The sequence below is a fragment of the Dermochelys coriacea genome, chromosome 10, assembly GCF_009764565.3.
Source record: "Dermochelys coriacea isolate rDerCor1 chromosome 10, rDerCor1.pri.v4, whole genome shotgun sequence".
Lineage (NCBI taxonomy): Eukaryota > Metazoa > Chordata > Testudines > Dermochelyidae > Dermochelys > Dermochelys coriacea.
In genome coordinates this window covers 69,530,397-69,546,249 of record NC_050077.1, presented here as the reverse complement: position 1 = coordinate 69,546,249, position 15,853 = coordinate 69,530,397, and the positions used below count along the sequence as shown (strand labels likewise).

The window sequence follows — 15,853 nt, the reverse complement described above, 5'->3', positions numbered from 1 at the left end:
TAAATCTTCTGCTGACCCATTAAGCTATCTTGTCTGATTGTTTGTTTACAGCCACTGTATCAGGAGGCGGCATTTCCCTTGCAGTCCAGGCAATGGTTGCAGGGGGGCTCTGACCTTGTAAATCAGAGTGTAAATTTCTGCTCACCGAATGCAGTGCAGGGTCCTACATATCCTCTTCTGATACCCGTGTTATCACTGCTTTGCTTGTCCTGGGTGCCACAGACAAGCAAAGCAAAATGTCTGGATGATGGTTGTCAATGACTCATACAAAACAATCACCCTACCCCCTTTACAAAATAGCCAAAGTAGCTAACATGAGAATTAAAAACAAAACAAAACTAGGATTAAATAAGAGGCTGTTTTATTGCATCTTGTTTAAATGTATTTAATCAGTTGTTTTTGTTTTTATATTTGACGGACGACTCCAGACTTTTTTCCCTCTCCCTCCCCCCTGTTCCAACGCTTTGTTGTGGTAATATCCTTAAGGGTTATGTATGCCTGTGAGAACATTCCGACAGAGAGGCTTGTTTTCATGAAGACATTTCGCCCTCAATAAATTTCTTCCCAAAATCCAGTCAGTCCCGTCATGTTGGCAAAAGACGTTAGCAATTATATTCCAATGTGCCCGGGGACGCTCAACCGTCTCAGCTGTTCTCTCATGTGTCTTCCTTCCCCCTTCGCTTTCTTGTTTGTATTTAGTGCTTTTTCTTCCCCATGGGACTGTAACACTGCACAAGAGTTCCCAGCCTTTCAAGGAGGTGTCAGGATGTTTCTGGGGCAGCATCTCCAGGGAACCCAATGTGCCAAAGCTAATGCAAAGGGGGGCTGAGGGGGGCGGAATCACCCTTAAGAAACAGCTATGTGTTTTGGGACACTATCGTAAAAATATTCCATGAACATGGCTCTAGTGTAGTTCCTCTAGTTGGAGGCCAATATGTCTGAAAATATTTCTGGTCTCTAGTTTTGCTGAGTTGTGACACAGCTGGAGTTGCTTAAAATCTAGAGGGCAGTATTTGGCTCCGGTTGATGGGGCCTGTGTAAGGGAAAGTGGTTCATTATTCTAGAACAGCTTGCCCTCTATTTCACCTTGTAATGTGTGGTGTGTGTTTGTGTTAAACCCATATAGCAAGATGGAAAAACCAGGAGGAGCTTGAACAGAGCCAATGGGATTGGCTTTTGCCTTCAGTGCAGCTAATGCAGAGATACTTAGCGAAAGTCTTGGCTTTTAGATTCCCAGAACTCCCCAACCCAAATCCATCTGCCTCCATTTACTGCTACATTTGCATGGCTAGCTGGAAACTCTGCACTGTATAAGCCGCAGGGCCATCAAAGAGCAGCTGAACGGAATAATAAATTTGTTTCTACTCCAGAGTTGTATTTAGTGCTTGAAAAGACACTGGAGGATATGCAGAGTTTTCTCTGTCTCTGAACCACATCCCACCTTGTAAACAGGAATGCAAGTATTCTTAAAAATATTTAAAACATCAACAGACAGAAATCCCAGAATCCCATCTTCTCTTTGGGACAATCAGTAAAGTTAACCACAGTAATGGTTCAGATGCCTATTTGTGGCACACTGAATAGGAGAACCAGAAACAATGAAAGCTACACTTTTTTTTTCTTTTGTCTCTCCCGCCCCCTTCTTATGTAACCTTTCTATGACTTTCAGCTTCTTTCTCTTGTTCTACAAAAAATTCTCTAGGCTAAATGCATCTGGAAACCAAGCTTTGTTATGATTTGCTGGAAAATTCTCCTGACAGTTTCTGAACTGTACTGTAACGCTTTGCATGGCCCTGCTACTTGTAACATAGATTTACAGGTTTGAACCAGTTTTCCTCTTGGCAACAGTGGCGGTGGAAATAGCCCTGGTAGAGCCAGGGTGTAATGTCAACTCACATTCTTCTCAATTGGCTGTCATCAGCACATTGCTGAAATTCTGGAAGACAGGAGTTAAAAGACCCTCTGACTACAGCCCTATTTATTATAAGTTTAGTATGGGAGAGAGGGATTTTAATGGAAACCACAATAATAAACTTTGCTATAAAGTGGAAGAAGCAAGTCTTTTTAAAGTATGGCTCTGGTTCAGCTCAGAGATTTCTATACAATTCCTGTATCCGTGTCCTTGTTGAAATGTCTGCTTGAAAGCAGCTCCTCCTGCTAGATGAACAAAACCAAGCCTAATGGCCCTTCAGGAGATGACAATGGACATCATGAAAAGAAATTCTGTTCTCCAAGTAAACCCTTGGAGAATTGCTGTCTCCAGGCCATGTTGAAGGATGAGAGGCAAAAAAAAAAATATTTTTTTTAAGCAGTTCTGGAGCCCAGTTCAAAGCCCAGTGAAGTCAATGGGAGTCTTTCCTGTGGAGATAGCGATCTTCAGCTTGGGCCCATAGTGACAAGAAGCAGTTGCTTCCAAACAAAGTGAAGTGCACAAGTTAGTTTGGCTGGGCTTTTTCAAAAGGGGAGGGGGTGTTGAAAACAAAGACACTTTCTACCCCTTGAATATCGGGCTTGTAGCAGAAGACCTTTTCTCATTTCTTTTCAGATCCTTGAATGCTTACAAGCATATATTTTATTTCTTTCCCCTCTCCCCCGCACCATTTTTCCAACAGAGGAGACTGGCTGCACATTGCATTATGTTATCCCAAGGAGGCGGTTTTCACCATTGTGGCAGACATCTACCAGCGGCAGACAGGAAGAGTGCACAGTGTAAAACACTACCTAGCAGCCCCTTCCTGGCCCAGCGTGCTCAACAGGACGGGCGAGCGGCTCTTCTACTTTGACAGTGCATTAGGGTGAGTGGGACTGTATAACTGACCCCTAACCACAGGCCTCAAGACTTGCCAGGACAGCCATCTTAAGGAAAGAGCATCCCCCATCTCCCTCATCTGCCTTCCCTTATCTCCCATTGCGGCCTGCTCCCTCTGTGTTCAGTGCTTGGCTCCTCACTCTAATGTCTTTCAGACATGTTTCTGAGAGTAAAGAATGTATTGGTGATGAGCAACTGGACATCACTAGGGTGAGGAAGGGAGAAGTTGGATCGTTAATTTGGGGCAGGGAAGAGAGCAGAAGAGGCAAAAGAGCAGGAAACCAAAATGGGGGGGGAGGGGTGAAGAAAAAATGGCATCAGTCCTGTCAACCATCCATCACCCTCCAAAAAAACTTCCTCAAGCTTCTGGGTGGAACTTGGCAGCACTAAGTTTGTGCCGTTTGATTCTCAAAATTTGGCATTGATTCCAATAAGAACCAAATCCCAAGCCAGAAGTTTTACAAGCTTATCTGCATTCTCTGAGCTTATATCCTGCCAGCACAGTCTGCCTTGTGCTGTTTTGGCACTCCCACTTCCAGTTGGAAAAGGGAATTCTGGGTGCAGAAAATATAAATTAAGGAGAGAAGATAACCAAACATTTGCTAACTTCTAAACTAGTTAGTCTTAGACTTTTGGGCAAAGTTTCAGGGTGTGTGTGGGAGTCTTATTTTATCTGAACTCCAATGCCCAGGTCTGCAAGTTGTATTTATTGTGGTGCTATATGCAGAAGCAATATATTTTAGCCTTTTGCTGGAATTGACAGTCAAGTGATCTCAAAACATAAATATTATCATTGTGATTTTTAAATGGTTATTCAGATTGATACATGCCAGACACTAGTAGTGTATATATATCTCTGCCTGACACCATACCTGTTCCATCTTCACTCTGCAAACCTTCTGTGCTCCTTCCAAAAGAAAATTTAAGACTGGGGCTCAAGCTATGCTCTGGTGTAAATTTGGAATAACCTCTTGGAAGTCAAGAGTTGCTCCAGATTTACACTTGTGTCAGAGAGAGCACAGTTTGGCCCATTGTCTGTATTAAAGGTATATAAAATGCAGGGTTATCAAGAGCATCTTTGTGACAGGCTGTGAGACCTTGTACTGTCATTCATGAAAGCAAAATTAAAGGGAAAACATAACAAAAATTGTGCTGAAATTCTACTGCTCAGTGATTTCCCCCCCCCCCCGCCCCTCCCCTTGAGAAAGTTGCTTCTTTCTCCCCTAGCTTCAGACTCTTTGAAAGTGCTGGGGACTATATCCCCCGCACTGGTGTCCAGATCACTAGAGTGGTGGTCACTGTGTTGATTATACATATTAAAAACCATCACACCTCAACAGACTGACTGTCTGGAGTGGGTGACCATCATAGGGTGGCGATTCCAGTGCAGTGTGTCTGAGAGACTTAGAACTACCTTTCACAGTCTGTGTGCCTGAGCTGGTTAAAAAGGGGAAGCCCTGGATAATTCTCACATTTTGACAGTGTGAGGCAAGCCTTAAAGAAGAGGCAGAGTTGCCCCTCGGGTATCTTTTTCAAAAGAAATTCTAGGGGCAGACAAAATGTGTTCCTGAGCCCAAATCCTCCCATCTGTTTATAACCGTGTGGCTCCCATGGCTGGCAGTGGGGTTTCACAGGTATGTGAGACGTTTCACAGATGTGTGAGAACAGAATTAGGCCCCCAGTATTGAATTTTGCAGAGCAGTGCTTGTGGGAAACAAAAACAAAAAAAAGTGAATTAAAAACAAAACAATGAACAGAAACAGCATTAAGAACCACAGGGAAATGCAGGATCTCCACAAGTCCAAATGTTATAACCTCCCTTACCCTTCTCCACTTTGCTGAAACTCTTCCTAGCCGATAGACTAATATCCTTGGGATAGACATGTCTTGTGATTAAGACACTGGATGGGGGACTCGGGTGATCTAGGTTCTAAGCCCAGCTCTGCCACTGACTTCCTGTGTGACTTTGGACAAGTCCATTTATTCTCTGATGCAGTTGCCCCTCTATTAAATGGGGAAAATGATCCTTTGTCTTGTCTATTTAGATTGTAATCTCTTTAGGGCAAGAACTCTCTTACTGTGCAGGTATAATGACCAGCACAATAGGGCTGCGATTTTTGAGACCTGTGGGTTCTACTGTCATACAAATAATGAATATAGTAATATTAATAAGACCCAAATATCTTCCATTAAAGAAAAATAATAGAGAAACCACAGCTTAGAGTTCTGCTAAAATATTTGCAAAAAAGGTACAATGTGTGCCATGTGCATCGCCCATTGTGCCTAATCTACCAATGCAACGAACAATGAAGTCAGGTCAGACATGTCAGATTTTAAAATAAAAGCAGAAAATAGTCATTCATTCAAACATGTATGTGACCAATCAAATCCTGGAGTGTATATTGTGCCATGTGGGACTCAGTAATGCTATAAATGTGTTCTCATGATAAGAACTGTGAAATAATTATTTGCTCATTTGTTCTCCCTTTCAAGCTGTACAAAATGTTACCCAAATGGTGCAAACAGTTTATTTACCAGGGAAGTGCATGCTAAAATAGTTACTCATGAGGGTATACAGGGGACAGCCATGAGCTGCCTGCTGTTCTTTTCGACTTTGAACACGCAGATTGATGGGCCTGACCTGACTTGGTTCTGGAACTATAGGGCTGTTTGTTTTTTATTTAGCTAAGCTTTGCTTTTTTTAGATTGACTGACTGAAAATAGACATTGAGTTTTTGGAGGTTTTATTAGCTTTTATTTCACAACCTGTGGGATGCTCCCCCTTCTCTTTTCAGCCACATGTGCTAGATCTCTGGAGATGAACCAAGTGTACTTATTTATTTTCATTTGCCTAGAAGGAGTATTAAAATGAACCCTTTTCAATAAAGCTCAGGTATTTTCCTGATACTGTAGCTGAGCTGTTTGTCATTTTAATCCAGCCCAGAATAGACAAAGTGGAAAACATACTTAGCACCTCTAGGAAAAATGAGCCTAAGGGTCAGAGAATTGGTACAGTGGCTGCTTCAAGTGGTGTTTCTGCCCACTTTGAGATGAATTTTGCCTGGAAGGGACAGTCTGGGATGAGGCAATGCAAAGGCAGAGAGCCTCAGTGGGAGCTGTTGGAGTCCTCTGCCAGGCATAATACCTCCAGGACTATAGCAAGAGCATGGCTGCTACTCCATTCTCTGGCCAGATGCAACCCAGCTCCAGTAGCCCTTTGGAAGGGTGGTGGCTGGCTCCTTCTAGGCAGTCTAGTGGTAATGCACTTGGAGTACAAATTCTACACAAGTATAAGGACAGCAATTGTTCCAGGCCTCCACACCAAGTCCCCATGACAAGGAACTGTTTGCACCTTCATGCAGAACCAGGCATAGGTGCTGAAACTAGGGGTGCTTATGGTGCTACTGCACTCCCCTGGCTTGAAGTGGGTTCCATTATATGCAGGATTTACAGTTTGGTTCAATGGCTCTCGGCGCCCCCACTAAACAAACTGTTCCAGCACCCTGGGACCAGGCAAAACCTGACTTGCTCGTTTGTCCATAGTGTGTGCTGTGTTATGGGTTACTAAATAGGATGAAGGTATTGCTGAAGTAACTTTCCTCAGAAAAACATTACAAGGGGGAAGTTTCATGCAGTACAGATCCTGTCTCTTGCCAGATACTCCTCTGATGGCTCCCTGGGTAGCTCTGATCCTTTCATTCATTTTGTATGGTCTCATTTGTTAGGTACCTATTTGTCATCCTCCAAGCTCATGAAGCTCGAAAAGGGCACAGTTATTGCTCTCAGCGAGGCTGTGAACGCATTAAAATCATCACACATATGTCCTCAAAGGATTCCTGGAGTTGTGCCCTTAACCCTTTTTTGGAGAATAACTGGATACCAGCTACACAGCACTCAATGTCTCAGCGACTGACTGTGCCTTGCAGCCACTGTGGGGCCCCACAGGTACAGAACTGACTACTTCTTTGCAATGCCAATCAGAACTTCCTCTGTAGGACATAAGCATCTGTAGTTACCTGCTCCGGCCCTGACAGGGATGAGGCCAGCCCTGGGGAAGGGCTGGGGCTGGGCTGGGGCTGGGGGGAAAAGCCAGGCTGATTAAGGGAGCAGCTGCAGCTGTGGCTAGCTCCATCAGGCCCAGCTGGCCCCTATAAGAGGCTATGCGCCAGGAGCCCAGTCAGTCTCTCTCTGCCTATAGAGGGAGAAGAGCTTGGCTGCAAGGTGCTGAGCAGGACACCCAGATTGGAGCAGGGTTGGGGAAGGGCCAGAGGAGCTGGGAGCTCCGACCTGGAAAGCCTCAGGCTGAATAGGTACAGGGTTGCAGAGGGGCAGCCCATGGGTAGGCGGAGGCAGCAGGTCCAAAACCCCCTTGCCTGTGATGAATGGTGTATACACTACAGTCTGCCCCTGATACAAGGGGCTAAATGGGGACTGGCAGTAGCCCAGACTGAGGCAAGGTGGGGTTAGAGGGTGGGGGTTCCCCTGGGTGGGGAGACCCAGAACCTGAGCGGTGGGGGTACTGCCACAGGGGTAGCACCCCAGAGAAAGGGGCACCAGGCCCAAATGACTATTGCCCAAAAGAAGTATACGATATCCTGATTCAAAAATACAATACAATTAATTTCAGAATGAGCCAAGGAGACCAGTTCATAGATTATGAAGCCAGAAGGGCCCATTGTGACAATCTAGTCTGATCACCTGTATAACAGTCCATAGGACTTCCCTGAATTAATTAATGCAGAGGCACTTCACGCAGATCAGAGGACATTGTGGTTTTCCAGACCTTTTGGAAATATCCCTTTCAGAAGGTGGTAATTCCAGGACACTAATCACCATGTTGGCTAATCATTGTTACGTGATCTGATTCGTGGAAAAACCTCTTCCATTCATGAATGGTACCTGTAGAACTGACTGTTTCTAATGAAACATTCAGAGAGGCTCAATATGTGATCTAAACATAAGATGCAATCTGGATGGCTATGCCTTACTTAAACATTTAATAGTGTAGCCAAAAAATGTACAGTAACTCAATTCTATTTTCTGTGGCATGTTTAGATTCACACTAAGTAGTTCTCATACCATGATCCTGCAAACACTTATGCATGTGCTTATCTTTTTAAATGGATCTAGAATTTGCAAAATTCAAACGCAACGACATTATCAACACTGAAAATTAACAAAGGATGACATTTTTTACAACGGTGATGGAGTTGTTTTTTGCCCTTCCTTTTACTAGAGTTGTCCCCTCCCCCCCCCCCCCAAAAATTGGCATTCAAAATGTTTGAAAATTGTCCCATTTTCCATTCAGTTCTAGTACGTTTTACTCGTATAAGTAAAATTAAGCATGTGCTCTTATGCTTACTCTGCAATGAATGCCATTGAAATCAGTGGGGCTGCTTGCAGAATAGCACTATGAATAGGTATTAGAATGGTGGAATCAGGCCTCTTGTCAGTAAAAGTCAGACATATATGGTGCTAGACATAAGAGATGAATCAGAATGAAAAACAAATAAAACAGCAGAGGTATTGAATCAGTCCACTCCCCTTTGCATATCTTTCAGCAACAAATGATCAGTTTTCTAAATGCATTCTTGTTCTGCACCAAGCTTCCATACAGGAGGATAAGAGGGTAAGAAAGAACTGGAGTTTATAGGCAAGTATAACCATGGTATCTAGGCACTGACAACTCCTGTATCTGGAGGTATATGCTCTCAATTTAGATTGATTTTGAGTAACTATTCTTGTCATTTTTATCCTAATCTCTTCCCATCCAGCTAAATGGATAAATTCATGGAGATTAAATCCATTAATAGTTATTAGCCAGGATGGGTAAGGAATGGTGTCCCTAGCCTCTGTCTGTCAGAGGGTGGAGATGGATGGCAGGAGAGAGATCACTTAATCTTTACCTGTTAGGTTCACTCCCTCTAGGACACCTGGCATTGGCCGCTGTCGGTAGACAGGATACTGAGCTGGATGGACCTTTGGTCTGACCCAGTATGGCCATTGTTATGTTATTATGTTTAATGAGCTTTACATTGTTTGTGATTAAGGTTCATAACCTGCAAAAATACACACTTTGGAGTATTTGCAGGATCGCTTTCCAGGGGTACATGGGGGTGGAATGGGCAGTTGATACAATTTTTTTTTGTTAATGAACAATTGTTTGTGAGACTTTTTTTTCCCCACCCCAAGCTTCTTCCCTTCATATAATTACAGGTTGCTATCACTAGTAAACCCTCAATCAAATATGTAAGAATCCAGATCCAGTCTGTCAGTAGAGCTGACATACAGAATCACTTGAAGTCAGCTTTCATTAAGGTATGCTTTCTACCAGACTTGAATTAGTGATTAAATAGGGGAACTCCCTTTCCTGTAAAAGTTACTGCAAAATCTTTAAGACAGTGAAAGCAATAGAAATGGGAAGCTAGACTAGAAGATTCATATGCATTGTTTCTCTTATTTATAATTATGGGGACTAGCATTTGGCTCTAAATAAAGTGGGTGGGAGTTTTGACTGTAATAGGACCAGTATTGGGGCCTTAATAAAGAAGCCTTTTATTGGATTAAAATCCATCATTCTGTTTTTCAGAAAATAAAAACAAAAGCCCAGATCACTCTTTTGTAGCTGATATAAACCAGATTACCATTTAGATCTGGGTAAAATTTCACACATTCAGTGTTTTTGTTTTGTTTTTAAATGCAGATTTACTTAACAAAATCATGTTTTTGCTGAATTGTTTAATTGGAAATGTTTTGGGCATTTCCTAACTGAAACCATTTGATTTAGCTTGAAATTTAAAAATTAACTTTGAATTTATTTTTAAACATTTTAAAATGATTGAAACTGAAAATTGACCCAAACCGAATTTTACTAGAAATTTTTCAAAATTTAATTTTCCATTATGATCCAAAATTATTATTGTATAACTATTATGCCCAACTCTATTTAGTACTCTGGGGATTTACAGCTATGGGGTCATAGCTGCACATCTTTCAAGTTTTTTCCTCATGAGATAGTATGCTTGCATATGTACTGTCAGAGTGTACCTGTGCATTTGAGATGCAGTTACTGCTAATGAATGCTGGCTCAGGCTAGTGTGGCATTCTTATGGATTCAAAGTAGCTGGGATTTATTGTCCGCTGCATTGGTTCCTCTGTCCCCCTGCTTGAAAAAATGCAGGATGAGTTAACTGAGGCTGCATCACCAGCTCTACTGAACTGTAAAATGCATGCATGCATGCATGAGGTACTCTATGCCGTTTGTTCCCACACAGGCCTACTTAGAGATGATGGGCGACGCCAATGGCATTTCGTAAAACTTTAGAGTTTTTCAGAGCTTTAATGCAAACCATTATTTTTCAAAGGAAATTTAATTGTGAAAACCTGTATATGGAAGGCAATGCTCTGCGAACAGTAGGGATTCCTGTTTGCCCTGCTTCTCTAAAGGCCTAGAGAATTGGGGGAAAAACGCCCAAAAGAACAAGCTATGCAACAGCCTAGAACTCTTGTTTTACCAAATGAAACTCAACCCTCAAGTGTGGTTCTTAATTTATAACCTGCTGTTTCCAAATTTGGCAAAATGAACTCTCCCAGGTCTAGGAAGCTGACACATTCATCTGTGATTTGTGTCAGAAAAGTCTCAGTTCATATTAGCATCCTAAACAGCTTCTCTCCACCACTCCATGACCCACAATTAATCTCTACCCTTGACCCTGAGTTTTCCTTGCCTTTCCTTTTATTCTGTGACCCTGCAGTGGCCCTTTCCCAGTTCTTTTTTCCTATTGGAACTCCCTCCTCTTTCCACCCCTGAAATCTCTCTGTGCTCTTAACTTTGAATATCCTGTTGCAGGGAAAAGCAGCCCTAGCAGTCTTTGTGCTGGGTTTTGGCCAATGTATATCCAGGCGCATCCACCTTGGGCTTGTATTCCCTGGAGAGCACGCATCAGAAGCATGAAATTTGAACTCATTGGTGATTAGGGTTGCCAACCCTGCAGGATTAATTCCTGGAGACTCCAGGCCAAAGATTAATCTTTAATTAAAGATTGTCATGTTGTTAAATCTTCAGGAATACGTCCAACCAAAATTGGCAACTCTATAATGGTGATAAGCATCCAGAAGGTTTTGAACCATCTGAGCACTAGATTCACCTCATGCCATGTTATGCCTCTTATGCAGAAATCCTAATAAAATCTATCAGGCACTTGCTGTATTGTTTTTAAACCTGACTTTAAGAATAACATTGAAGGAGCAAAGAAATTTAGAGTTAATGCTTCCATTTCATCAGTGTGCCTAGGTATCTCATTCTATAAAGTATTAGTACCGAAGGTCACCCATAGTTAAGGTTACAATTCTGTCACTGAGGTCACAGATTCTGTGACCTTCTGGGGGAGGTGTCAGCCCTGGGGCAGTTGCAAGCCCTGGCAGTGTTCCCCCAGCGTATTCTTAGTGAAAGTCAGACAGGTCACAGGCCTTCATGGATTGTTGTTTATTGCCTGTGACGTGTCTGTGACTTTTACTAAAAATACCCATGACGAAATCTGAGCCTGACCTATAGTTTATACAGCTCCCTGATGGAGAACTACATGAGCTTCAATACCAGGCCATGATATGCAGTAGTCTTGGTTCTGAATTTCCGTTGACGAGAACGGGAGCATGAGGTACCTGAACTACAACTCCCATGAGGCCTGGTGGCAGGATTTCCCAATCAAAATATTTCAGTTTGATAAATTTCTTAGTAATCAAATTTCCGCTGAAAAAAATTGCATTTGTCCAGAGAGAGAACCATTTTTTTAAGCCAGGTACTAAGACATCTAACTGATCTTAAATGCACCTGTGTGAACAGAGGCTTGATTAAAAGTAGGCTGAAAACATGACCACCAGTGGATTGTTTCACGACTCTACTGTTTTAATTTAGAAACAAGGCTCTTTGAGGCACAGACCCTGACTTCCTCTATTTTCATATAGCATACAACTCACCAGACTTAAGTTAAACCATTATTCATTATCTCCAGTGATAAAAACCTCTTCAGGAGTTGGTACCTCTTACATATTAATTATAAATGTTGTTGTATAGAATATAAATGCTTGATCTCACCTGTCTGTGAGAAGGGAATTACAAAACACAGGAGACAGGCCGCTTTAAACTCTGGTCCTATTAGTCCACAGACTGTTTCAGCTAATCCTAACCTGTATTTTGGTTGCAGATAAATGATGAAATTTTCCTGTTCAATAGCCGGGGGATGTTCTTCTTGGTGCTAGATGCATGTTCGGGAGCAGTCGTGAGTAGACGGCACTTTGACACAGTTAGTGCTATAAGTGCTGCCAGTGCAATAACTGATTATGTTCAAACATCTATAGAAGAGAGGTAAGCAGGGTGTTAAAAGTTTAAGTTCATGTAGCAACATGTGGGTGATAGACTAAGAGGAAAATGACCTACTTTTCATAAAAAGAAAAGGAGTACTTGTGGCACCTTAGAGACTAACAAATTTATTAGAGCATAAGCTTTCGTGAGCTACAGCTCACTTCATCGGATGCATTACTACTTTTCATAGCTGATCTTGTGCCTGGTGAAATCTGACTGATTGAGGCTTTTCCAAAAAATCATATTTTCTCCAGAAAATAAAAAAAACCACCACTATGTTCTCTCAGAGGGTTACACAGACTGCAGACAGAGACATGCTTTCTGGAAAACTGGCACTTCCATTTAAGGTAACAGTTTGTTTTCCACCCTGAGATACATAAGGCCTTTTGCAATGACATTTGCAGTTTTATTCATTTTCTCTGTTGTCCAACTGAAACGGCAGCAATTTCCTGGCAGGGGATGACCCATTTTTTCCATTGCTGAAAAGAGAGAGAGTTTGTTTATTCTTGCTGGTGGCTGTTTGCTTTTTTTGATGGAGAAGAATCAGAGGTGTGCCAGACTCTCCCGCAGGACTGGGCAAGCCAGTTAATTGACCTGCCGGCTCTGTTACCTTAGATGTGCTTCAGCAAGGAGCTGGACCATCTCTGTGTCTGTTCCCCATTCCTTGTGGTTTTCTGTGTCACCACATAAACGTGGAACAGCAGAGATTTATAGAAAAATTCTTGGCTACTGGTAAAAGCAGGTCAAATAACCAGAAAACAGACTTTCACTCCAAGGCATTTCTGAACAGTTCATGACCATGGATACAAACACTGCTGAGCTATCCCATGTGTATTGTCACAGGAGCCACTCACTGATAGGGGTGCCACCTCCTGGTCCCTTGGGGGATTAGCTCTTTCCAGGTGCTGTGCCCTCCTCTAAAGGTCTCTGTACCCATCATTCTCTCTCACCCTGCAGCCCCACTCACTCCAGCTTCCTCTCCATGACTTGGCCCTCTGGCCAGGTCACTATGGTCCTCCCTTCTGGGATATCAAAGTCTTCCCATGCAAACTGTCCCAGGCAGTCTGTTCTCCACTGCCTGCTCTGAGCCACTTCCCCAGTGGCTGGTAGGAGAACCCTGATCCACCCTCAGGATACAACTGTAGGTTCCAACTCGGTACCCTCTACTCAGCAGCCAGGATCTGGTCCCTCCTGGACCTTACTACCTCTCCCTAAGCCTCTTCTGGCTTTCCCTCCTTTTCTGGGTTTGTCAGCCCCTCACATCTCTCTTCTCCCAGGGAGCAACTGCTGTCAGTTATTAGGCTTTATAAATGCCCTCTTTTTCCCATCCAGCTGAGCCTCATCTAATTAATCCTTGCTCCCTGGCTCCTCCTCCAGGTGCAACCTGAGGAGTTAATTGGCCCAGGTAGCCACGATAACCACTCCTGAACTTGTGTGGGGGTGGACACCCCATCATATCTATATGTAAATATATGAAATAATCTACTCACACATACCCACATAAATACATACATGGTCTGGGTTCATATTTCACAGGCACAAACAGTTAGTCAGTCACTTGAATGCTACCAACTGTTCTTATAATTCATTGCAGGTGCAATTCATTGTGGGCTCAAAATTGCATCTGTGAGGTTAGAAGCCAACCTCTGGCTTGACTGAGAATCAGATGCAGTATGCAGATGGTATGAATGTGTGTGAGTTTGGGACTATATTTTATTTCAAGTGAATTTTTTCCTGGGGGTAAATATCAACACCCTATGTAGGATATGCTTTTTCAACCATTTTTGCTTTGTTTTGGCTCAGAATGAAATGAAGATGACATTGACAAGGTAAAGCCTTGATTCAGGAAAGCATTGAAGCACATGCTTAACTTTTAAGCATTGTTCTGTGAGATTGAAGTCAATGGGACTTAAGTATATGCTTCAATGCTTTCCTGAATTGGGGCATAAAGATCCAACAGACACTTAGCAAGAATAGTCTTATGCTATTGTGCTATAATAATTGTCCTTCTTTTCAGCTCAGTTGTTCTGGTGTGCTCTAAAGACGGTTCAGAAATGATGGGAAGCTCTGAAATGTCTGTTTTTACAAGGTTAGGTTCTGCAAAGCCTATTGTCTTCCACAAAAAAGGTGACTATATTTATGTGAATTACACTCCCATGCCTTCTTTGACTAAAACTGCAAGTGCATTTGTCTAGCAAAAATGTGCAAGCACCACCTTCTGAGTTTATAAATATATACTGTGCTATAAAAGATACCAATATGATCTAGGGAAAATTGTTGAAAAGCTTGAGCCTCAGAGCTAGGCAGAAATTTGAGGAATTTTTACCCTTGTTACAAATCTAAAACTGAACCCATCTCACCAATAAATAGCCACATTTTGTCCACTTTTCACTCCAAAAAAACAAAACAAAAAAGCCCTGTTTTTCCAGTGGAAATGAATCAGTTTCTGAACAAAGGATAGACTCCAACTTTAAAATTCAAACGTTTTCCAGAGGAAAAAACAGCCAGGAAGTTAAGTTTAATGAAAAAGAAAAATACCCTGAAATGAAATTCAGATGAGAGCAAAATGTGGATCACGATGGGGAAAAAAATCACCAGTTTTGGATGACCCTACTTATACTTTTACCTTGATTTTTTTCCTGCAAGATCATTTGCAGTAGCAAGAAATTTTACAGTGATCAACTAATCTATAATGAAGTGCTCCTTCAGTTCAGATAAAAATAAGAAGCTGAATCTTTTTCTCAAAACTGAAATGAGACCATTGGTCTCCCTGTTCTTTTTAGTGTGTTCTTGCACCTCTGCACTTTCCAAGACTAGAAGCAGACATTCCAAAATACCATAAGAAGGGCTTTTCTCACTGTAGTCACAACCCAACTGGGAGATGAAGAAACCCAGATCTCAAAAGTTTTTTTCCAGGCTTATTTCCAGATCAAAAAACTTGAGATAATTTTGGATGAACTAGATTGCAATCTGGAGTAGGGGTTTGTCCATCATTCCCTGTAATGGAGGTTGCTAGCCCTATCTTTGCTGGGGTACCTATTCCACCCTCATTACCACTTCAGTTTCCAATCAGTGGATTGACTTCTTCTGCAAGGAAGGTGAAGTGCCTTTTGGTTGGTTGTCCAGAGTTTGTTGCCCTCCCGGGATGGGACCTCATCCAAAGCCCACTGCAGTCAATGGATTTCTTTCCATTGGCATCAGTGATTTAATCAGTCCCATCTAGAGTTTCCTTTTTACTCCTTTACAAATATCTTTATTGATTTTTAAACAAGAAAGGGAGGGAATATAGTGATACAAAACTGTGGCCCAATCCTAATACCATTAATTGGTCCTTAGGCAGGCGAAACACCGGCTCTCTTCAGACTGAGAAAACGTAGCAAGGTCAGACCTTCTTAAAGTGCGCTAACACCGGACCCTGCTGCTGCTGCAGATAAAACTCCCATTGACTTCCGTGGGAGCAGAATAATCAAATGAAGCGACATCCAGATTTACGTCTGCATTTCCGTCCTCCTGATCAAATTCTGCTCCCAGGTGCACACAATTCCCCTTCAAAGGGAGTTGCACATACTCACCTGAGCACAGAATTTGAAACCGAGTACTACCGAGTGCTGAGGAACTGCAGAGCTCCAAGAATATCAGAGGTACCTGATTATGCTGTAGTGCCCCAGACCAACAGACTTAAT

At 42.4% G+C, this 15,853-nt stretch overlaps 2 protein-coding genes across 3 annotated transcripts in view; both read left to right on the top strand.

Moving 5' to 3' along the window:
- Nucleotides 1-15,853, top strand: part of LOC119862506 (cell migration inducing hyaluronidase 1) — a 148,825-nt gene that overhangs the window by 48,646 nt on the left and 84,326 nt on the right. The gene's annotated exons all lie outside the window — the stretch shown is intronic.
- LOC119862504 (cell surface hyaluronidase-like) overlaps nucleotides 1-15,853 on the top strand; it is a 74,076-nt gene that overhangs the window by 56,072 nt on the left and 2,151 nt on the right. The window contains exons 19-23 of the mRNA XM_043493287.1: nucleotides 2,613-2,795; nucleotides 6,535-6,754; nucleotides 9,026-9,127; nucleotides 12,013-12,173; nucleotides 14,188-14,297. Of these exons, the coding sequence (XP_043349222.1) occupies nucleotides 2,613-2,795; nucleotides 6,535-6,754; nucleotides 9,026-9,127; nucleotides 12,013-12,173; nucleotides 14,188-14,297 (776 nt within the window). The remainder of the gene's footprint in view (nucleotides 1-2,612; nucleotides 2,796-6,534; nucleotides 6,755-9,025; nucleotides 9,128-12,012; nucleotides 12,174-14,187; nucleotides 14,298-15,853) is intronic.